This window comes from Manacus vitellinus, unplaced genomic scaffold, assembly GCF_001715985.3.
Source record: "Manacus vitellinus isolate BGI_N305 unplaced genomic scaffold, ASM171598v3 scaffold_4_pilon, whole genome shotgun sequence".
NCBI classification, from domain to species: Eukaryota; Metazoa; Chordata; class Aves; order Passeriformes; family Pipridae; genus Manacus; species Manacus vitellinus.
The window spans coordinates 15,268,483-15,291,780 of NW_021940604.1; the positions used below are offsets into that span (position 1 = coordinate 15,268,483).

General features: G+C 40.9%; 2 protein-coding genes across 4 annotated transcripts in view; one reads left to right on the forward strand and one right to left on the reverse strand.

The window, feature by feature from the left end:
- The first annotated feature begins 1,191 nt into the window (after positions 1-1,191).
- Positions 1,192-10,111, forward strand: HDDC2 (HD domain containing 2). The gene is made up of 6 exons (XM_018078329.1): positions 1,192-1,295; positions 1,963-2,084; positions 3,022-3,124; positions 4,927-4,995; positions 8,628-8,766; positions 9,966-10,111. Exons 1-6 carry the CDS (start codon positions 1,236-1,238, stop codon positions 10,058-10,060), a joined length of 588 nt encoding a protein of 195 aa, XP_017933818.1. The 5' UTR covers positions 1,192-1,235; the 3' UTR covers positions 10,061-10,111.
- Positions 10,112-12,838: 2,727 nt separating this feature from the next.
- The window catches only part of TPD52L1 (TPD52 like 1), a 48,478-nt gene continuing 38,018 nt past the window's right edge, over positions 12,839-23,298 (reverse strand). For all 3 annotated transcript variants that reach the window (XM_029962873.1, XM_029962874.1, XM_029962875.1), the window contains exons 5-8: positions 22,833-22,847; positions 20,140-20,178; positions 18,386-18,446; positions 12,839-14,654 (exon numbers count right to left, since the gene is read on the reverse strand). In XM_029962873.1, the coding sequence (XP_029818733.1) occupies positions 14,523-14,654; positions 18,386-18,446; positions 20,140-20,178; positions 22,833-22,847 (247 nt within the window). In that variant the 3' untranslated portion in view covers positions 12,839-14,522. The remainder of the gene's footprint in view (positions 14,655-18,385; positions 18,447-20,139; positions 20,179-22,832; positions 22,848-23,298) is intronic.

Here is a 23,298-nt window from a genome sequence, read left to right on the forward strand (position 1 = left end):
ATGTTGAGGTATCCTGGGACTGTCTTGCCTGTTGAAGAGTGTTGGGGGTCATATAACAGCAACATTCAATTACTTGAAGGGGGATTGTAAATATGGCAGAGCTAAACTCCCCTTGGTAATGGTATGCATTACAACAGGAAACCATGGGCACAAGTGGCTCAGAAGGTCCAAAGCAGACATCATGAAACAAATTATTTACATGGAAGGTAGTTAACCTGGACAAGCTATGTAATTTTTATTTTGCATGGTTTCAAGAGCTGTCAAGACAAAACTGCAACAGATGTGATTCACTTCATGCAGGGAAGCTGGACTGCAATACCAGAAGTCCCTTACAACCTTTATGATTGCGCACAGGTGTAAAGGTGATGACTTTCCTGGTCTAGGATTCTTGTTTGTTGTTGGAAGGCAGCCTTAAAATGGTCACCAAAATAGTGTCTGGACTTTATTATTAATTTATGATTTTAGGCATATGCATGAGCAAAAATAAAAATACTCTGCCATCTGTTGATATCTGGCAAACTGCAGAGGTTGTTTTCTGAAAAAAGACTATTTCATCACCACATTTAAACTGTTACTTGCTATTGCAGTCGGCAATATAAAAATAGCAAAGAAATGTAAGGTATTTTGAAAATCCACCAACTGTCAAGTGATTCAGTGTGTTATTTATTCAACTTGTAAACGTGGTGGAAGTGCCTGTAGCCAGACTCTGTGAGTCCCCAGAATAATTTAAAACTCATTAGCAACCCTAATAACTAATCTATCTTCTGTTAATAATATACATGAGTTTGCAATATCTACCTTTCGCTTTTTTTAAAAAAAAAGTACGATAAAGGTCACCGAGATGCTCAGTTTTGGCTGCAGTATGAGTTATTCCTGCCTTCGAGACTGCCTTTCGCTCCTCCCCGCTGCACCCTGGGACAAGAAAGGACAGGCCGCCCACCTCCCTTCCCCTTTCACGACCCGTGAGCAGCCCAGCTTCTCTTGCTGTTTTCCCGTTGCAGTCGCAGTCCGAAACATTCTTTTTTTATGCATCCCCGAGGAGGCAGAGCTTCGGGAGCGCTGTTCCGCCACACACCCGGCACCCCGCAGACACCGCTTCCCTACAACCCGCGCCCTCCTCCCAGCGCTCAGCTGGAGACGGGGCGGGCAGCGCAGCACTGACCCGGCCTCCCGCTTCCTTCCGCTCTCGGCAGGAGGAGGTGGAGCGGCCGGAGGCGGTGGCTGCCGGGCGGTGGATGGCGGCGAGCGGCGGCGCCGGGCTGCTGCCCTTCCTGCGCCTGCTGGGGCAGCTCAAGGTGGGCGCGGGCGCTGCGCAGGAGGGGCCGGGGCAGCGGGGGCAGCGGAGGCTGCCGGGGTGTGCGTGTGCCCGGGGGGTGTGCGTGTGCCCGTGCCCGGCGGGGTGTGTGTGCCCGTGCCCGGCGGGGTGTGCCGTGCCCGGCGTGCGTGCCGTGCGTGTGCCCGCCGGCCTCCCGCGGGGCCGTTTCCCCGGCAGTGCCCGGACAGCGGCGGTGGCGCAGTCGGTGGAGGCCGGCGGAAAGCCGGGGCTCCGCCCGAGGTGTGCGTGGCGGCCCCGCCGCGGCGCCTGCGGAGCGGAGGTGGCCGGGCCGGGCTGGGCTGGGCTGGGCTGCGGCGAGGAGAGGGGGCTCTGGGCAGGGCAGGGCAGGATGCCCCTGTCCTTCGGCTGCGGCTGGGCCGTGCTCCTGGCACAGTCTTGGGGAGCCCGGTCAGGTCGTTGGGGCAGGTGTTTCCTGAAAGCATCGAGTCTCACCGGTGCGTGGAGGTCACGGTGGGGCAAAATTTCTTCTGGTCTCTCTGAAGAGAGGTAGTTCAGTTCCAAGAATTTTGACGTTTACAGTGCCATGGTCTAGGAGACGTGGTGGTGTCCTGCCAAAGGTTGGATTCCGTGATCTCAGAGGTCTTTTCAAACCTGACTGATTCAGTGATTCTGTGACACTCGTGCAGAGAGTACCACGGACAGGATGGGTGTACAGGAACGTGGCGAAGCCAGAGAGCGTATCCGATCATATGTACAGGATGGCAATGATGGCTTTGGTGACTGAAGACAAAAGCCTTAACAAGGACAGGTGAGACTGCCTCTAGTTATCAAGACCATGTGTTAATGTTGTGGGAGAGTTGCAGACAAAATGCTAAAAAGAGCTGTCATCCTAAGAACTTTTAAAACACACTGAAGGAGTTTGAAAACCTTTCCCCTCTTCCCTCCATCCTTTGGACAGGATGCTGTTTACCTGGAGAACTGAAAGGGGCTAAAAACTTCTGTTGCTAGACTACGAGTGCAGAGGCAAGTCCTTAGTGCAGAGGCTCTGAGCTGGCCTTCTCTCAAGCCGTAAGTAAGCAAGCTGAAGATACTCGTTGAACATAGTCTGAAGCAACAGACAGCAAGGGCAAAGCCATACACCATGTGGATTTTGACTGAACTAGCACTTAGCAGCAGTTAAGGAGCCTCAGTAAACCTCTAGCACAGTAGAGAAAGCTTCATTATTGAATGAGTTGTTGAGTCCTCTACAGGATCATGCTTGCTTAGTCCCTTCAGAAGCTGATGTGAAGGCTTTTTTGAGCATTTTGCTGCAGACTGGCATAGCCATAGAGCTGTGAGTGTCAGATTATATAATGAATTTGAGATGGCTCTAATCAGATTACCTTCTACGTGTTGGAGGAATAACGTGAAGTATATCATATAGTTAATTATCACAACATCTCTGAAAGCCAAGTGTACAAAAGCTAAGTACGTGACTTTTGAATGCTATGCTCTGGTACATGGTGTATTTATACTTAAATCTGTATTTACAAGCAGCAGGAGCTAGAAATCAGGAACTAAACACATGTCTGGGTGGAAACTACTTCCTGTGGCAAAGAAGTGAAAAATGTAAAGTTTAAAAAAAACTCCAGCCAACCTATAGAATATAGGAAGGGTATAAATTCTGTCATCTCTTAGCTTTGTGGATAACAAGATTTAACTTAAAATGCTGAAAAGCTAATTATTCTGTCTTTGCTTCTTGTCAGATGCATACGATTAGCTTTGGTTCATGATATGGCTGAATGCATTGTTGGAGATATTGCTCCTGCAGATAATATCTCAAAAGAGGAGAAACACAGGAGAGAAGAGGTATGGACATAAGGCATGAAAACACATCTGCAAAGCATTCTGTATGTTTTTAATGGTTTGGTGAGGGAACACTAAGCAATATAATACTGTCATTGGCATTGCACAAGTCTGCCACAACCAACTACAATTTTCAACTCATTGTGATTTTTGTATCTTTAGCATCACCAAGTACAAAGTTATGACAGGGGAACCTTTGAAGTAATCTTCATCTTGGCCATTTATTTCCAAACTAACTGTAGTTTTGATAGCCTGAATAAGTCATTTCAGCAGCCTTACCAAAAGGTGGAGAGCAGGGTGTGGGTGCACTGACTGGGAGGGATGACAGTTCATGTCAGATCATATGTGTGGTACCAGATCATGCAGTTGTGACAAAGACTTTATTGAAACCTTTTGCACGGGACTCCAGACACAGGTGTCTTTTTTGTTTTGTTTTGGGTTTGTTTTTGTTTGTTTGTTGGGTGGGGGTTTTTTGTTTTGTTGTTATTGTTGTTGTTGTGAGTGCAGCATGCCTAGAGTTACTTTATTTTTGGTCTTGTACGTATCCAAACTGTTGGTTTGTCATTTCTGGTTTGTGGCATTATTTGAAGAAAATTGAAGAAAATGTAAACCACTTCTGTAGCCACAGCTAGAGGGCAACGTGTCGCCTCAGAAACTCATGATAGCCTTTTTGTTCGGTGTAGGAACATGCTAGGAAGTACATTGAAAAAATGAAATACCACAATTACAGTCAGTAAAGATATTACTTCAGCAACACTGAATTTGAATACATCTGTAGTTTCTACTTTCTTAGCAAAAAGCTTACTCCTAGAGTTAGTCACAGCCCCCCTAATCCCAAGTTTTAAACAGATAAGCATTAAAGAGGGAGGGGAATAATCACTGAAGCATTATGTTACACTCTTTGAAGAGCCTCAAAACACTGAACAGAAAAAAAAAATCTTTCCTAGAAGCCTTTAAAGGTTGTTGTGTCACTGAGAATCAGGCTTCAACTTTTGTCTAGAAAGAATTCCGATTTGAATTTAGGCAAGGAAAAAGGTATTTTGATGCCTAAGTATGTTTAAAAAGTTTTCTTGAGTATTTTCAGCTCCTGCTCTCATTTCACTCAGTGAGAACTTTGCTGTTGACTTTGTGGGAAGGAGGGTAAAGCATTAAATATTTAGGATAATTCTGAAATGCTTTGTTGAAAAAATACAGGAAGGGTGGCAACTTCAGGAGGTGGCTTGAGGGGAATTATCAATATTCTGCTTCCACTGCAGAGTTCTTTTTTCCCCTTTGCTCTACAGCCGATGTTGACCTGGTTTTGAAGTTTGCTGCTTGTGCAGTAAGTCTAACCAGCGAGTCTTGCCCAAGGCTAAGGCAGCAGAAAATGAACTTGATTAAAAAAAAAAAATTTGGGTTTTTTGAGGGGGAAGTTTGTCAGGTTGGGCTGGGTTTTTTTCCAGGTAAGTCATTTTGGCCTGCTAACCTTGAAATCTGATGAGCTCCAGAGCTGGAAGGAGGTGGGAAGGAACAAGACCTTGATGCTTCAGTGGTGGGGGGCAATGGAGTGCAGTTGTGCAGGATTTTTTTCCTCCCTTCTTAAATATGTTATTCCAGAGGTGCTACCACCTTGGCCTTGGCCAGTGCTGTAGCCCTCTTCCCTTCCCCCTGCCAAAACCTTGCCATGCCAACACAATACAATAATATTCTGTCTAGTGTATGTTTCTACAAACTTGGTAACAAGTAGATAATTATTCATAAAAGACAGTGATAGAAATGTGCTTGCTCAAAAGATAGGTAAATTGAAATGGCCTCTTTTTTTTCAGGCAGCTATGCAAGAACTGACCCAGCTTCTATCAGAGGACCTCAGAAAAGAAATCTATGAACTCTGGGAAGTAAGCTTACATTCTCTTAATCCTATGGTAAAATTCAGGGTGACCCAGTCTCTTCTTCCTGTATACCTGTGAAACTGTGCCATCTCTTATTTTGACCTCAGAAAGCTAGATTCATTTGCTTAGGAGATAAAGTGTAATGGTATGAGTCAGGGTCATTTTAGAATCCTTGTCTAACAGAAACCCTGGACTTTGCCAAAATAACCAGTTTTGGCCTCTGGCCTCTCAAAGTTTCAGATGAACCTGTCCAGGGCTTGATTTGTACAGCTGAAAGAAGGGTTTGTCCTCTACATCTAGCTCACTTGGGTATAAATCTGTTTTTTTTTATTATGTTATCTCTTGTTCACATCTGGCCCTTTGCAGCTTTTAGTACAGGAAGAAAATAATGGGAGCTGATGACGCCACAAATTATTTTCTGCTTTTTATACAAGTAATTTCTGTGTTTTCTGTTTCTTGATTATAAAGCCCATTAGGCTAAAATATTCAGTAGTAACTTAAAATGTTGAAGTAAATTAAAATTTAAGTTTGAACTTAAATATGACACAAAACAGCGCTTTTCTACAAACACTATGGATTTCTTGCCTTGTGTACCTTAAAAGTTTGGATTGGAAAGTATCTTCTGTATTTGAAGGTGATTTAACTTTTTTATGTGAATTCATGCAGTTAATTGATAAGATCTTTTTTACTTGTAAATGAGGGATGATTTAAAAAAATTTAGATTATTTCAAAAAAATTCAATTTTATAATTACTGTGCTTCATCTTCTCCTAACATATGGGTCACATGAGGACAAGTGTATCCACAACCTCTCGTTCACATGTTGCTGCAAACAAAGCATTCTATGTTTCTTGGACCTGATTCTGTATCTTATATTGATATTCTTGCTTTTCTGCTTGGAATGTATTTAAATTCCAGATATTTGCATCCAGTTTCTGCCTTTTGTTACAACACCCTGTTTGTTTGTGGGGTTTTTGTTTTGCTTTGTTTTTTTTTTCCCTGTTATAGTCGTGTGGTGAACAGGCAGTGAGAATGCGTTCTCAGAGCTATATTTCAGGGTTAAGAGGGTAAATCACCATCATCAGATCTGGGAAATAAAGTGTATGCATTTTTTTACTGAGCACTGGTTCCTTCTCCCTTGGGAAGCTGTTATAGTTGAGGAAAATGAGGTTTTGATAGATAAGGTTAGTCCTGTAGAACTGGTATTTTTCTTTGCTGGTCTCAGTCTTCTCTTATGATTGTATAAGAGCTGGTTCACTATGGAGTCAGTTCTTCAGCATGTTAGCTTTTCATCATTCTCATTAACCATAATTTAATATATGTGCACTTTTGATCATTTGGTCTTTGTTTCTACCTTCAGGATAATTTATTGGCATTGAGTCTGCAATGCATAGCATGAGTGCAACCCACATAACAGCGAGGATAACCTAAAAATCTAACATTCATATGCAGTCCATCTAGTCTTAAGTGAAACAACTAGGTGCTTCTTAAAAAGAAAAGAAAGAGGCAGAAAATAAGCCTCCAGTCACTTGGTATGATACTCAGCTCTCACCTAGCCAGAGGCATTTCCCTATGATTTCTTTTGTGAGTGAAGAAAATCATGGACCAAAGCTGAATGGTGGTGGGGCAAGATCTGTTGATACCCTTAGCAAGTCATTCCTGCACTGCTCTACCCTTTTCTCTGCCTCTCTTTGCCTTTCCGCTTTACAAGGACTATTGCTTTGGGCTGTGTTGGTGGGCACTCTGCAAGTGTAGTGTAGGGGGGAGAGGCAGCAGAAAAGTGCCTCAGATATATTTTCACTGTATAACAATCCAGAATATGTTAGAAAAAATAATTAAGTAAACGAGTCAGCACATTTTGGCATTGTCTTGCTTTTTTATTCTCAACTGCAAAAGCATGGGAGTAATTTTTAAAAGATGGCCTGTGGCGTTGGAAAGACTAGTTACTGTTTTTCCAAAGTGTGCTGTTGTTTCACAGTGTTAAACACCTTTGGGGAAGAAACAGTGTTTATTTCAGCACTGTGCACAGTTGCACATATAATAACTGATGTTTCTTGAGGGTCATGTGAGCTGAGGTATGAATAAGATCTGGTGGGTTGTATGGCCCAAAGAGGTTGGTAACAGATTGATACTCCCAGTTTAATTGCTGGTTGTGGGACCGACCTTTACAGGAAAACAGCCCTAGTTGTCCTTCTCCTGAAGTTCTCCTTTTTAATGCTGCCAAGAGTTTGTTGTCTTTGGTGGAACATCCCACTCCCCCCCCCAAAAAAATAAGAAAAATAGTAGAAATAGATTTAAGAAAATAAGAAGTAGTATTTAAGGCAAACAAACTCAGGTTGAAAGGAGAAAAAGAAGATAAAACATTGAAGTGAAATTGATTACTAAACTAACAATCAAAATGTAACTGAAAATTCAAAGTATCATTGAAATCCAAGTAGAATAGTAAATGAGTCAGTCATGGCTATCAAAATCTGGATTTCTGACTTCAAAGGTAAAGTAATAAGCTGAAGTACAGGCTCCTAGTAGTATGTCAGACAAGGAAATGACTGTCACGCTTACCTGTGCTGGAATTACAAAGCCAGGATCTTGCCACTGTGATGACACTCACACCACAGCTGTTGTCTTAAGATGCAGAAAGGGATGCCATGTTCTTTGGTCAGCAGGAAAACCTCTTCCTGTACTTGTGCTGCTCTTATCTGCAGAACTGCTGTGAGTCACAGGTTCTGTGCATCTGGGAGCACAGATGGGATGGTGTGTACTTAAGACCGATTAATGGTGATGATGAACGGAGTCGGCCTGCCGAGGGTATCAAGGTGATTGGTAACCTGCACAGAAAAAAACCTTTTTCCTGGGGTTGATTTTGGAAGTCAGAAGACCAGCTAATGAGACATCACATGCAATGTGACAGAGAAAATGAAATGGCAAACCTGTCTGCAGCCATCACTGGAAGCAAATGACAGCAACATTGTTCAAGTTGACCAGAAATGGGAATAACTCACAAATATATGCTGATGATTACTGTAGAGAGGGAAAAGATAGCACAGAGATTAAAGGACTTAAAGTCTGACGGGGGGGGAAACCCCTCAACCACTCCTCTTCCTATCTCTTGGGAGAGACATAAGGACATAAGCAGCTCAGACAGATTAGACCAAAAAGATTAGGAAGGAATGACAGGAGAAATGTAAAGAACAGCTCCGTATGGAAACAGCAAGTGGTGGAGAAAAGTGCAAAATAGGTCTCAAAAAATAGGTAATGACAATGCATAGGCACACTCTGTGGTAATTCATATTAGGCCAGGCCTCAAATGATCTTTATATGTAAAATGTTATTAAATGGAACCTATTGTTTAACTTGTATATGGTGCAGGGTTGCTTCCGTATCATCCCTGAGTCAGCCAAAACAAGTGATATATTTAGACTTAGATTATGCAAAAGAATTGTGTTCTGAGTCCCATTACATTTAATATAAATTTGGCACATACTTATTTCAAGCGTCTTAAAAACAAAGTGAAAGATGTAACTGCAGTGGATATTTATGGAGTGGCTTGTACTAATGAAGAAAATTCTTGATACATAAAGAGCTTTTAATACTTTGTTTCGGAGAAACAAAATTATTTTCCTATACTTCAAATCTTTTCAGGAATATGAAAACCAGTCTACTGCAGAAGCCAAGTTTGTAAAACAGTTGGATCAGTGTGAGATGATACTACAAGCATTTGAGTACGAAGAGTTGGAAAACACACCTGGCAGATTGCAAGATTTTTATGATTCAACTGCTGGTATGACATTTGGGCTTTCTATTTTTCCTCTTTCATAAATGAAATAGATAAATTGCCTTTTTTTCTGACAGACATTCAGAGCAAGTGAGAACTAGTTATTTTACTCATTGCTTAAGTACCCTAAATATTTTGAGGGAAACTTAATGCAGTGTGAAAATACCTTTTATTTATCTATAGATATTGAGCCTGAATTTCACTTTTGCCAAATTCCTTTTAGATCACTTTTTATCTAGACAGAGGCCCAGCTTTCATTACACTTGCATGTGTTTAAGGAACTCCCTGAAACATCAGAGGGGGCCTAAAGGAGTCTTCAACCTTCACAGATGCTCTGACAGCAGCTTGTTTCTACTTTGTTAGTGTTTCATGAGCCAGTGAAGTAGCATTTGTTATCTCTACGTGAGCTGTGGTTGTGTCTGACCTGCCCAAGGTTCATGTATGTGAGAACCACCTCAGTGAAATGGTTTAGCTGCAATTGTATTACCTTTTATTCTATCCTTTACTTTTCATCCTTTGCAAAATAAACTGATAGTTGAAAGGAGAAATAGGTAAAATAATAATCTTTATAATTTTAGCAAGGGAGCTGAACACCAGAAAAGAACTTGTGACTAAGTCAGCCAGTCCTGGAAAAAAACTAGGGGTAGACAAACTTGGGAAGAGGACTAAGCAGTCACCAGACACTTCCTGACAAGTCCCATTTATACTTTAGTGATTCCTCAGGGAGATAATAAGCTCTCTGAAAAATGTAATAATTTGATTAGGGAAGACAAAAAAAGAGGACAACATGAACAAAGCTGGAATACTTAATTTTCTAACTGACATCTTTGCCCTCCTACCACAATTCAGTAAACTAAACTGAGCTGGTGTCTGAGTAGAGCTTAGAGCATACACCCCAAGTGCACCTGTAATTGGAGTGGTTTCCCGTAGCAGGATACATAGTATCAGATTATCTTGGTCAGGGTGCATCCCTTTTTCAGCTCTTAAGGTCTTAATATGGCACAAAATATAAGCTTTTTGGTAAGAAGGGCTGTAACTACTCGTACTCCATAGTTGGATCAAACTGTGAGTATTCACTTTCTTAAATAATTTGGCATTTATTCTGAGCCTGAAGTGACATCACTGCTATCATTCCAATGCCAGCCTTTCACAGGTGGGAAAATGACAGCCTTATTCATTAAATTTCCCTTTCTTTTCTTTTGCAGGAAAGTTTTTTCACCCAGAAATACTTCAGCTTGTATCTCTGATTAACACAGAAAGGAATAAAAAAATAGCTGCTACATCTCGTCCACATTCCTGAGGTGTTCCTAAATGCTGTAGCTATAATAAATACTTTGTTTTATATTCTGTACATTATGTTTCCTTCTGTAAGATCACTGATTCTGCCAGCAAATTTTTTTTCCTGTGCATTCATTGCTGAGAATCCCAGGACCACTTAGATACGAGCAGGGAGCATAGTTACCTCACAGATCAGAGTTTGTGTCAAGGACCAAATATTTAGAATTATCTTGTTTGGGTTTTTCCTTTTTTTTTTTTTTTTAATCAGCTTTTGATTAATGCAGTCTCAGTTACAAATAGATGCTCCGCTGGGGAAATTCAAGTACGTTTACAAATTAGCTGATTGCAATCTAATCAGTTCATGTAATGCACTGTGTATGTCTTGTTCTGTGACTTCCAAGTATGTATGGATTTAATTACCTTTCAGTGGGTTAATATCCACTCACAGTGCTACACAGAAATGAGACCACTGAGCACGTTCCTCTATGAGCTCTTGACTGAGCCTAGAGATGAGATTTCTTTCGAGTACATAAGCCTTAAGAAGTGATGGTGGATAAAATTGGTAATCTCATTAATTATATTTTCTCAATATCTTCATTGTTTCATAGGACTTTCCCACTGTTCATGTGCTGTGTCAAGAACTGGTGCCAACATTTCCATAATTCCAATATTCCTTACTCCCCCTCACCCCAGACTGGCAGTTTTACAGACTCTTTGACAGGTAATTGATAATCACAGAATAGCTGGGGTTGGGAGGGACCTTTGGTGTTTGTGCAGTCTAATGCAGAAGCCTCTACACCTGTGTAAAGCTGGTTCCCTTCTTCTGGCTGTTACACACTGGTACTGATTCTGCTGTAAATGAGTTTCTGGCAGAAGTAATATTGCCAATGTAGAAGTACAGAATGATTGGGAAGCAAAGCTGTAGTGATGGTAAATGCCATAATGAGGCCAGTGTCTGCACAGCCAACTGCTGAGTTGTGTGCAGCTGGAGATTAGGGCAATGTCATGATTACCAAGTAAGCAAAGTTTGCACCTGGAAAATTTACATGGTCGAGACCTGGAGCTCGCTTCTCTGTCTTCCACCTCATGTCAAATGAAGCAGCATAAAACTAAATTCAATTGTCATCCAGTTTAAAGATAGGTAATGTAGCTGAGCACACATTTTCAGGCACCATGACTCAGGAAATGTTTCCTTTATGCAAACCTCAGGGGCCTGACCGAAGCTTGTGCAGCGTTCTGCAGCTGGTGCCTTTGGCAGAGGCACAGAGTGCTGGGCACAGCTGCTGGGAGCTCTTGCTTTAGGGGTTGGCACTGTGCACAAAATCTGCAGAGCATATTGGTCCGGTCCAGAGGAGATGTGAGATGCCTGCTCTGCTGGGAACCCCACAAGGGAGCAGTTGTGCCCTGTGGAAACCCTGGAAGAACAGGTTGTGCTTTGCTGAGCAATAGGAAAGCGGTTATTGGCAACAGACAGTCATACTGCAAGTGGGATGGAGTGGGGCCCACTGAGCTCTCTTCAGCATATTTATTCCTCCAAGATGCACACAGATTATAGTCTCTATTAGTTTCCACTGAATGCTGAGCATGAAAGAGCTACACATGCACTGAAAGACAGAACTGAGAACATTCTTAACAAACCAGAAAAGTGGCCTTGAAGAGATGCTTGGTAGAAACATACACAGCACAAGTGCTACCCTAAATGGGAACAGTCCATTCCTTGCAATGGAGTAAGGAAGCTTCCCTGTTCTGCAGAGGATGTAGGGGACAGTGTGAAACCCCAGTGCAGTGGTGCTAGCCTGAGAAATGGAGACATGGTTTGGGTATGCATTGTGTTGGATTTGGTTTTAAAAAAATGTGTAAAATTACATTCCCTTCTACTTGCTGCCACTGCAATCCTATGTCAGTTTTGGACACTGCATTGTGACAGAAACAGGAGTTAGTTGGAAGGAGATGGGAGAAGAAGGTGTGATCAGAAAGCACGAGCTGTGATGAGAGGTTGACAGATAGGTTAGCAAACAGCCTGTGGGGTTTCAGGCTTCCTAATGCAGTTCTAAAGTGCACTACTCACCTGTAGGAAAAGGTGCTGGACCCATGACCTGCAAGAGGAACTTGCCTCCTCATGTCTTTCTTCTGATCTGTTCATATGAGCATTGACCCTACACCTAGTGGCAGCTGCTGTCATGACAGTAACATTTAAGAATTTTTATTGAAGTGAAGCTTGCCTGGCCAGCCTACCTCCACTAGCACTATTGAAATTATGCTCTTAATGAATCCAATTAAATGCAATTTACTGCTCCCCAGAAGTATTTCCAATGTGTATACATACATAAATAAATAAAATGAGGTCTAAATTAGTGTCCCAACAGTGTTTGGACTCCATGTTCTGAGCTTGGTTTGGCTGCTGGCCCTGTTCAAAAGGTCAGTGGTTTTAGACCTAGATGTTTTCTGCCATGCATTTGACTTTTATTGAACTTAGTTCAAGTATGTTTCTCCATTGAACCTCAGAATTTTCAAAACTTGGGCCCCAGATTTTTCATGGGGAATTTCAGGCCCAGAAGAAACTGAACAGATTTTAAAAACTGTAAGTAAAAATAGCAGATTGTGTTCATGCAACTTACTTTGATATTCTTCCATGAAATAGCAAGGCTTATAGATGCACAGTAATCATAGAATCATAGAATGGTTTGGGTTGGAAGGGACTTTTAAGACCATCCAACTCCCCCCTGCCATGGGCAGGGACACCTCCCACCAGACCAGGTTGCTCAGTACTACTAGTAAACACAGAATTAAAACATCACAAAGGGTAAAAGAGTAAGAGAGAAATTTATTTTTAATAAGAATATCAAGAACTTCATTTACACAAACTAGACAATTAATAGCTTACATTTTAAATAAATTCACATTTATGCAAAAAACCACATAAAATAAGCTAGAAAATTGTCACAAGAATACTAGAAAAGCATAATTAGATTTACTTCCATGCTAAAAATCACACTAAAGAGGCATGTGATATAAATGTCCAAAGTTAGCTTATGTCCAGTAGAACGTTACAAAAAGACTTTCAACTCTGTAAAAACTACCAAAAGCCACACAGGAAAAAAAAATCACTTAAAGCCAAGTTTTCTCACAAAATTTTAAGCAGTCTGTAATGTCAAACTCACTAACACTGATTTGAAGCTTTGGCGTATGCTCAAAAAATGCATCCATTTTCAAAGTAGCCAGGCTCTTTTCCATCTTGTTTATTGATAACATTGTGCTCTCCTCAATCTGGTGAACCTAATAATGCAACATGCATACTGACACGTGCTCACTAGACAGCCAGATAGTGTCACAAACGTGCTGCTCTTTCCTTAGAAAAAAAGTTAGAAGAATGCAAGAAAGCATGCTGAATCAAAGCTGAGAGATGCCTGGCTCTTGGTGACTGAGCAGAAATAATGGAGTTGGTGGAATTTTGTCCCGGATCGAAGCATGACAAAATTTGACACCAAGAGTGAAGTAAAGTTTTTACTCATCTGGTATATTGTGAGATGACAGGGTCTATCCTAGTAGCTCTGAAATGTGGCCTGAAGGCATGGGCTCTCTAACCTATGGCACATCTGAAGCCAGTTGTTGGGTTTGTATTCTTTCACTTAAGGCTGTAGCTTGACTGAAGCTCATAAATACTTTCCTTATTTTTGAGGGTAAGATATGGAGGCAAAAATATTAGAGGTTTCCTCCGCTCCACTTGATTTTGTAATTAACTTATAGTGTCAAGCCTTACCAAACCACAGAGAGCAAGCAATGGTACATATTTCTAAACTGAAACTTTTCCAGCCACAGTGACCATCTTGAATCCAGAGCTGTGATCAGTTCAGTTTCTGCATGAATAACTGGGGGTTTCTTCCTGTCCTTAGCTCTGCCGATTAACAGGTGGAAGGCAGTGCCAGACTGTACCAGTGAAGGAGAAAAAATTTTTTGTGACAATAAGTGATTTTAATTCTGTTAGGAAACAGATCATGTACTGAAACTCCTGAACAAAGGGCACCTGGTATGGCTGGTAGACAGCTGGTGTATGGGCTGCTGCTGGCAGCTGAAAGCTTAGCACAGCTCTAGGTCCATCTGTCTGATGTGGCACTGAGAGGGGATCCAGAAACCAACACATACAAAAGAGTAAACTAAAAGAGATAAGAAACAGGAACTGGGAGACTGTTGGAGGGAAGTCATGTGAAAATGAAAACTATGTTAGTCACTTAACACAGAATTTAGTGCATTATAGCCAATGACTGGTGTGTGGTTTCTATGATGTACAAAGTACCTGGCGCTAAAACGGCCCATCTAAAATAGAAACAGGGAGAGGAAACATTTCTCCAACACAAGGCCAGGGAGGCAGTTTTCCAAAGCTGACAAAACCTTGTTGCACAAGTTGTGTGGTGAGAGAAGGTTGCAAATCACTGTCTGGGCAAGTCTCTGAAGAGAAGTATGTGGGGCTCAGGAGGGCCTGAAGCTTAACACTGAAGCTCTTCTTCACTCTCAGGAAGTCGGGTACCAGCAAGAGAGCTCTGAGCGCTGGCATGGGCTGTAGAGCTGAGAACTTCTTCAAAACTGCCTCCTGTGTGGCTTGTCCCACCAACCTTGGTCTGAAACAAGGCAAACAGAAAACAGAAAGTTCTTCTGTTCACATTGAAGCAAGTCCCATTTGCATTCCACCCCATGGTCATGGAGGGCTGGGAACTGTTCAGGCAGAGAACACATAGGATGTTTTTTCTTAGAACAACAGCTACAAAAACAGTCAAATAAAGCAAATTCTTTCCTCCCCCAATTTCTAAACTAGGCTACCATTGTAAAATCTGCCAGTGGCATGTCTCATAACACTTAAAGGAACCAGTCCCTAGGCAGATCCCAAGCAGAATCCTAGACCCTACCACTAAACCCAGTGTGAGTAGCTCACACTGGTTTCACTGTTTTTTTCCAGTTCTATGAAGCCTGGATAAGAGATGGGTATTAAAATGAACTAGTTCATTTGCTAAGTGGCCCATCCGCCTGCAATGGTAACACACCTTCTTGCAAAATACATAAACCGTACTGGGATTTTGGACAGCAGAAGGAATGTAGTAGCCAAAGAACAAACCCATCAGCTTGTCTCCTTTCAGGCACTTGCAGCTACATAGATATTGATATACCAAACTGCCTGCAGCATTTTCATTGAGGAAGGTGGTGAAGAGATATCAAATTACATTAATGAAATATATGACAACGTGCTTGCACATTTACTTCCAGAATGCTTCAGGTCACTGAATTTGTAAATGTAGTAAAAGTAAAAACCAGTAAGACCTAATCTCTGAAACAGAGTTTTCCTAACAAAGATAGAGCTTTATCTAAAGATTTGGAAATGACCAAGCCAATGTGACGAAGAGACAAAGCTGTTTTGACTAGGTTGTCTTGGTAAGAAAATGTTCTTTTGTGGCTTGGCTTGCTGATATGCCCACTCAAAGTTGACTCGAGTCTGAAAACAGGGCAAAACTCTGTACTCCATCCTAGAATTGTAGCAGGACTTAAAGACAAGCTCTCATTTTTCAAGCCTGTCAGCCACTGAATGTTCAAGAAAGGTTATTTTAATTAAATGAACTTTGTGTCCTAAGTTTCCAAAGGGTTAATCCTATGTAATCCTTTGTTTCTTTAGCTAGCTCAGCAGTTTGCCTAGTTTGAAATAAAATAAGGTAGTAGTGGGCTTGATATTTGCTCTGACAGTTTGAGTCACTGATTAAAAGTTCCCATCTCAAGAGGTAAAAATCTGTATCCAGTCTAGTTTCAGAAGGTGTCTGTCCATCACTGATTTTTGCAAATAGCAATATGAAATACATGTATTGTAAAATGCTGGTGGGCCCAGAATTTCCAGCAAAAAGGCAGCTACTGCCTAGTAAAGCTAGTATTAAGTTTTTATGGCAAGGCTCATGACTTTTATTTGCCAATTAAAATTCTCAAAAGAACATTGATTCAGACTGATCAGGGTGGTTGTGAAAGTAAGCTATTCCTGCGCTGCTTCAAATGACTCAGATAACGTGCATCTTGATTTAGACACCTCAAAATAAGAAACATTAATGCAATTTCATTTTCTTTTTCTTTCATTTGCTTTTCTGCCTACTCTTCCATCCAGAACCAAGAATGAGGAAAGTCACTTCACTGGCCGGTACCTCAGTGTTTATGCAAACATTTAATTCACCTGTGTTCAGATTTTCAGAAAAGCTGAAAAGAATGAGGCACCCAGGTGCTGTTTGATTACCAGGGGAAACTGAACTAATATATTCTCCCAGGAGAGCTGCAACCCACAGACCAAACTCCAAGAGCAAATCAAATTTATTTTTAAATTTGACTTCTAAATGTATGAAATCTGAACATCAGTTTTGGCTAATACAGGAGGTGCGAGGGACATGATAAGACTGCTGCTGTCCTTTTCTTTTTCTTTAGAAGCCTCTCTGGGAAGTTCCCCACTTTTTCAGACCACAACAGGATCCTAGAATTGAAGAGGAACCACATGATTTCTCCCCCCATCCCCCAGTCCTCCTAATCTTACAAGGCTTGGAAAAGAGGCAGGCAAAAGGAAGAACAGTGCTGAGACATTCCCATTTGTCCATAGCCCATACTGGTGGCACCCTAGGTCCATAACTCCAGCTTCCCCATTTGCGCAAGGAAATGAAAGAAAGAATGAGAAAACAGACAGAAAATATTTCAGAAAATGCTAGTGGGTTTGCCAATGGACAGTGAATTATTTCAGACTCAAAACTTACTGTACTGTCCTTCTTAATTAGAGATTCCTTAAAGGATGATCTAAGAGCACTCTAAACACAGCAGGCTGAGCTGACCTGACAAATAGTCTCCTCTAGAACACCTTTGCTTAATCAACAGTTCTGCCTCCTCAAGTGAAACACTGTGAGAGGAAATGGTCTTCAGAGCTGTGTAGTTTGAACTGACTTTTTCTGAATCACACTGAGGTGACTGGAAACAGACAACCCCTCCTTTGATGCAGAAAGAACATCACTCACATTTGTCCTTTATCCCTGAAAGCAAGGTGTTAAGCTGTCTCTCAAAGGTTGGCCTATGTGTAGGAAGTATGGATTTCTGGAGTCTAGAGTAGTCTAGATGCAAACTTGGGAGCTAGAAGTACTACTGAAAGCCCCAAGAGTAGGTTTAGTGACTAAATGGATACAAAATGTGCTGCACTTCTCCTGCTGGTGAAAAATGGGGGAACCCCCCCCCCCAAAAAAAAACCCAACAAAAGAACCAACCAACCCAAAATATTTCAGACTTCAGGTGTTCCAGTGAGCTGCATCCCTTATATCAATGGGTAGAAGTAGAAGGAACATAAAGTGATATATGCAAGCAATAGGCTTGACTGCAGGAGACAGGAATTCAGATCTTCCGAGCTGATGCACCCCACTGCATGAATGATTCCTCCTACAGTAAGGGTGACTATAAAATGCATTTGCAGCTAAAGTAAAAAGAATAGGAAAGCGTATACAGGCACTGTTCTGGGGCTCTGGGTTCTGTTCTAGCTCCTCCTCCTAGACACACTCAGTCTTTCCTGGGATGCTGCCTCCCACCTGGGAAACTGAGATGACTGTTCCTTCTCTGACACAGTGCCACGAAGATGAAATTGCCCTACACTATCATGACCTAAAGTTGTCAGAACAATCTATCACTAAATAAACATGAACACTCAAAATCTGAAAATGATAAAGCATTCTATCACAGCCAAGTAAAATGCCATGTTATGAACACACTTGACTTTATCTGATCAACAAGAACCATTAGGAGACAAACCCTCATGTTGCCCCTTTGTGCCTCACCATGCAGCAAAGATTAGCTAACTGCAAATTTGCCATGCTCTGCCCTGCTGAGTAAGAGCCTTAACTAGTGCTGCCTGGTAACTTTGCCATTAGATGTTCCTCTCCTGCAGCAAATATGTCAATATAGTTTTGAAATTTTAAATCCAGATAAAACATTTAAATTTTAAAGGAAATACATCTGCAGACAAAGAAAGACTTAGTGGCTAAGAGCTGCTAAGAGGATAGTATCAATCACACCTGAGTTACATGACAGCTCTCACCACTGTTTTTGGCATTTCTGAGACCACTTGCTCACTTTGGCAGGCAACAGAAATAATTTCTTACTAACAAAGCAGAGAAAGGCAGTTTCTTTGCATATTGCTTTCATTCTCCATATTGCTTTCATTCTCCATTAGTGCTCTTGCAGTTCCATGAAATTCTTGATGGAACAGCAAATTCAACTGGTCTCCTGTATAAATGATAGGGACAACTAAGGTGTCACACTTTAACACACACAGCCATGTAACTCTGCCCCTAACCTTTACCTTAAGGCTTGTGACAGTGGTTTCAACCTTCTCCTCAAATGATTTGAAAGTTGGAGAATTCCTACAAGAAAAAAAAAAAGTTGAAGGAAGGAAAAAGAGTCAGTTGTAAACATCATGGGATAACGCCACAATATGATCAGTTCTTACCAGGCAACAACGCCAGGACAGAATGAAGGCTGCCTGGCAGCACAGGGCTATAGGCTGATAAGCTATGAACACTCAACTTGTGCTCTGTCAGTTAAATCCAATCACGATAATTGGATGAGTATTTTTTAGCTACAAATTTGCAAAAGCAGAACCTGCCTAGTAATGGAAAACAAATGGTGACTGGCCTGCCTACTCTGTGATACATTTCTCATGCTCTTAGAAGAACAGCCTTAGAATGCTGGTTGTAGAGCTGCATTTCTACGGTTTTATCATTTTTGTTGTAGCTTTATCCATTTGTGTTGTTGCTGTAAACAAATGAACATTTTTTTTCAGCTGATGAGCAAGTTTGTAACCTACATTATTAAAAAGATGACAAGTTTAATGTCCTGAGGATGAGAAAAAGGAGATTAGAACTACATAGGAAGTGGGTCCCAAATGTCTTTGAGGAATCCTGACCCCCCCCTCTGTAACTTTGTGACTGCAGATGTATCCTGCTGCTCTCAAAGACAAAGACTTCAGGGAGACTCTGTGCCTAAGGTGCCTCTCTGACAAAGCTAAGCTTTTCTCTGTGTTCAGCCAGCACAAAGGACTTGGGCAAATCTGTAGTGGGTAAAGGGGACATTCTGGTTCTCTCCTCCTCACTTGACACCTGAGAGCTCAATTATAGTGCTCCATACATTGTACTTCATAATTAGTGAAGGCTCTGCAGCTCAGATGCTGATGTCCAGCACAGTTCCTATTTCTGCAAATACATTTGCATCATATCCCTCATCAGGCTAAGTTAAAATGACCTTAATTTAAGGAAAGGGAAAACAAAAGCCAGTTGGAAAAATGATGTAGATTTTGTTTCTGTTAATTAGATGACGAATTTTTCATAGGGCAAGAAGGGTCAAAAGGAGAGAGAAACTGAGTTTTATGACTTGCATTTGACCCATAGGTCACATCAGTGGGTGAATGCTTGCCTTAAACTATTCACCTGTTGAAGCTGAATGAATTAGCATCCATCATATAGTTAGGAGATTTGTTTTTCCCACATGCTTGGCAAGGAGGGGGGATATTCATATATTTACAGGCCAAAGGAGTAAAAAGAAAGCTGGATTCTAATTTTATTGAAAAAATAGTCAGAGCTTTACTTGAACAGATGTCAATATTGGGCTGCAATCAAGTAAAGCATGATTATAGCCATTAAAATATGAAAGCACTCATGTAAAATCCCTCCATAGGAGCATGATCCAAAGCCTGTTCGAGTGGAAAGCATCTCTGACATTAATGGGCTTTGGACAATGTTCTAGAGACAGCAAAACAACTGAATATCAGATTCAGTAATACAAACCTGATAACAATCAGCTACTCAAATATATCTCACAACTACTTCATTTACTCAAAGGCTTGTACAAGAGATTACACATTTAATACAATTAAACTAAAAAAAAAAACCAAAACAGATGGCCTGTCCTACAGCCCTCATCTACATGAATAACCTTAATTGATTGAAGTGAGACTATTCATCTAACTAAAAACTGCAGGATCAGGATCAAAGTATGCAAATCCCCCTTAATTACACTGCTGAACATTATCATAGCAACAGAATATGGGTAGCATATTACCTCATTGCAGGCATGCTTATGGAATGGCGAATAGAGTAGCTGTAGGACAAAGGTAAAAATAAAGAAAAAAAGCTGTAAAATCCAATTTCCAACATGATTATAATATATTTTTTAAATCAACTTTAAATGTACATATACATATTTTCAAGAGTGCTGGTTTTCTTCCTCTCCTGATGGCAACAGCTTGTCAAACTCACTTGTGAACTCCAGCTCACTCTCAGCACTAAAGATCTTGCTACATCATTCTCATGTCAGCTGACTAGCAATGGGGCTCAAAACAATTAGGCAAAACAGTTCCTGGAAATATGCATTTAAGTGGCACAGGCTCCTGCTATCTAGACAGACACACAACATGTGAGAGTGGAACAGAGAGCCATCCCTGTGACTCAAAGTAACAAGGGATGAGCTCTGTGTTGGGCAAGTGCAGCACACCTCTGGTTTGTGAACATCCACAGAGCTGGCTAAAGGCAGTAGGTGAGCAGGCAATTGCCTTTGCCGCACGTGCAACATATACAGTCTAAACAGCCAGTGCTGACTCCCAATTTGAACAGGCTCCTGCACAACTGGATAACTAAACAGCTACCTTCAACCAGAGAGGCAGCACTCTCAGTTGTCCACATCTCTTTCAGATGTTTCACCTCCTCCTTCACCCCTCAACTTTACCAAAGGTAGGAAGCTGTTTTCCACAGCTCTCGTCCAGCTTTCCTTATGACACTTCCCTCCTCAGGCTTCCCAGCAGCAAGAGCATTGGAAGGTTGCAAGCAGAGGATGGAGCCTCTGCATCAAATCATCTTGCACACCTTTAAACTTGCAGATGACCACCCACACTAACTGCTTGACTTGCATTAACCAAATTCTCCCACCTGAGCCATCAAAACCAACTCTGCTGTCACATCATCACCTGTTCCCCACTGCTGGGAAGCATCAAGCCTGTTCCAAATAAGAATTTTTATTTAAGATTTAAGAACTTTCCATATGCACATTTAGATCTGAGCATTTTAGGTAAAGTGTGCGCTGCAGGAGTATGTCTTTTTTCAAAAATCCATGCATTGCCACTTTCAGCGTTGACTGACAGCTGCAGCCTGGTCTGATTGAGAACAGTGAGAGCTTTACTTAAAGAGCCACTAACATTTGGCTGCACATAAAGCATGATTATAGCATTAAAAAATGAAAGCTCTCATACAAACAGTATATGTGTTTTTTCTAAACTGTACAAATTCAGAGCAGCATTGAGTCCATATACAGATTTTTCTTCCAGATTAAAGATTCAGAAATGGGGGTGGGGAAGGGCAGGAAGAACTATTTGGCAAGCAAGTGAAAGAGATCTAATATGAAATGTTTGCTGTTGTGTATATTTTAAGGCTTCTGCTAAGCTCAGATTGACGAGAACAGACAGCAGTCAACGCAAATGTTTCATGTTCAATTTTGCATATAATTTTTAAGAGTTATGAAAGATTAGCCCAAACATTTCACAAGTGCACCAAATCTTTAACAATCCTAGTTAAATTAAACAAGTATGCTTGCCTTTTTAGTCTTGCAACATATGACAAATAGGCACAAATAGAGTTTGGAAGTATTTCAGCATAGGCTGCTCCTCTTCTAATAGCAAACATTCCAAATATGAAGGTTTAAGTAAGAAGACTACATTCTGCCAAATTAAATTCACACAGATGAGAGATGGACATGACAGACAATCCAAACATTAAGTGCAAATTGCACAATATTTATTTATTGAGTTCATCTTTTAATTTCTCTAAAGAGGATGCAGGTTATAGAAACAGTGGCAATATCTTCTTTTAGGAGAAGCCTAAAACAATAAGGATTTTTTTAAAGACATACATGTCTGTGATGGTGATTAGGGCAGAGAACAGAGATCCTTCATGACAAAGGTCGCTTAATATTACATTTTGGTTTCATGTCAGAGTGAGATAGGAAGGTCAATCTATGCCACGTTTTGAAGTTTTCTCAGGGAAGTAAGAGTCCATGTTAGGATAATTTAGCTGAATGGAAAAAATACTCTTGGGCTTTCCTGTACACTGAAGTCACTAGAAGGCCAGAAGGACTGGGAGGGGATTCAGGGCTGTTCAGCCTTTCTGCAGGGTGACCTGACGTAAAGCCAGACTACTTATAGAATCTTTGAGTACACATAAAATTGTTTTCTTATTCATCATATATTGAAGTGCATTATAGAATCAATAAGTTCAAACTCTAAATATAAAGAACTCTGTTATCATGTTCAGAACTTGGCCTACTATTGGAAATTTTGCCAGGACTCAAGAGTCATGGCAAAGATACTTTTGCTTCATTGAAGAGGAGGTAATTAAATACTTTATAAAATCTTTCTAAAACTCAGCTGAATAGAATTTTTCCTGTTTGTTGCTTTTGTTCCAACCTCTGACAGAAAACGATGGTTGAGAGAATGCAATTATGTATAAATAGGTTTTCCCAAGACCAACATCTTTTGAACACATTCATTATTTGAATTTCAGACTAATATACTCAAGGCAAACACTTCGTCCAGTCCATTTCTTGTTATATTCACCGTGCTGTAAAAATAAAGCATTACACTTTAAGTAGCATATGCTTTTATCCTATATAATGATGCTAAAAGGAAAGAGGTTACTGCCTTACAGTCCATAAAACAAACCCTGGCAAATACAGAGGCAGTATTCAAGGAGAGTAATGTTTCTTACCTAATTGAATGTGATCTGTGGTGGATGCACAAGGAAAGAAAAGCAAGAGTTAAAAGTAATAGGAAAAAGGAACAAATATATACATATATATCTGTGACATGTCAAACTGCCCAAGGAGAAAAATAAAATAATTTGCATTCAAATCTTGATGCTGGAATTCACACTAAAATGTGAATCAGTTAAGATCCCTTCAAAGCAAAAATTTTCACACACTCCTTCACTTTGCAGTCACCTATTCTGTATGGATTGGATAACAGAAGTATTGTCTGCTAAGTTTTGTGTTCTCTTATTAGATCAGATTTAAACAATGTTAACTGGTTTCCCTACCCATATCCTACCTTAATATTATTACAATATAGGTGTACTGGAATTGTACATGTACATCAATAGCAAATGTCTTTTTTTTCCCACTGGATTTCTTAATCATCTCTCAGTTAAGAAGGCTGGGAAAAAATAAGGGCTTTTA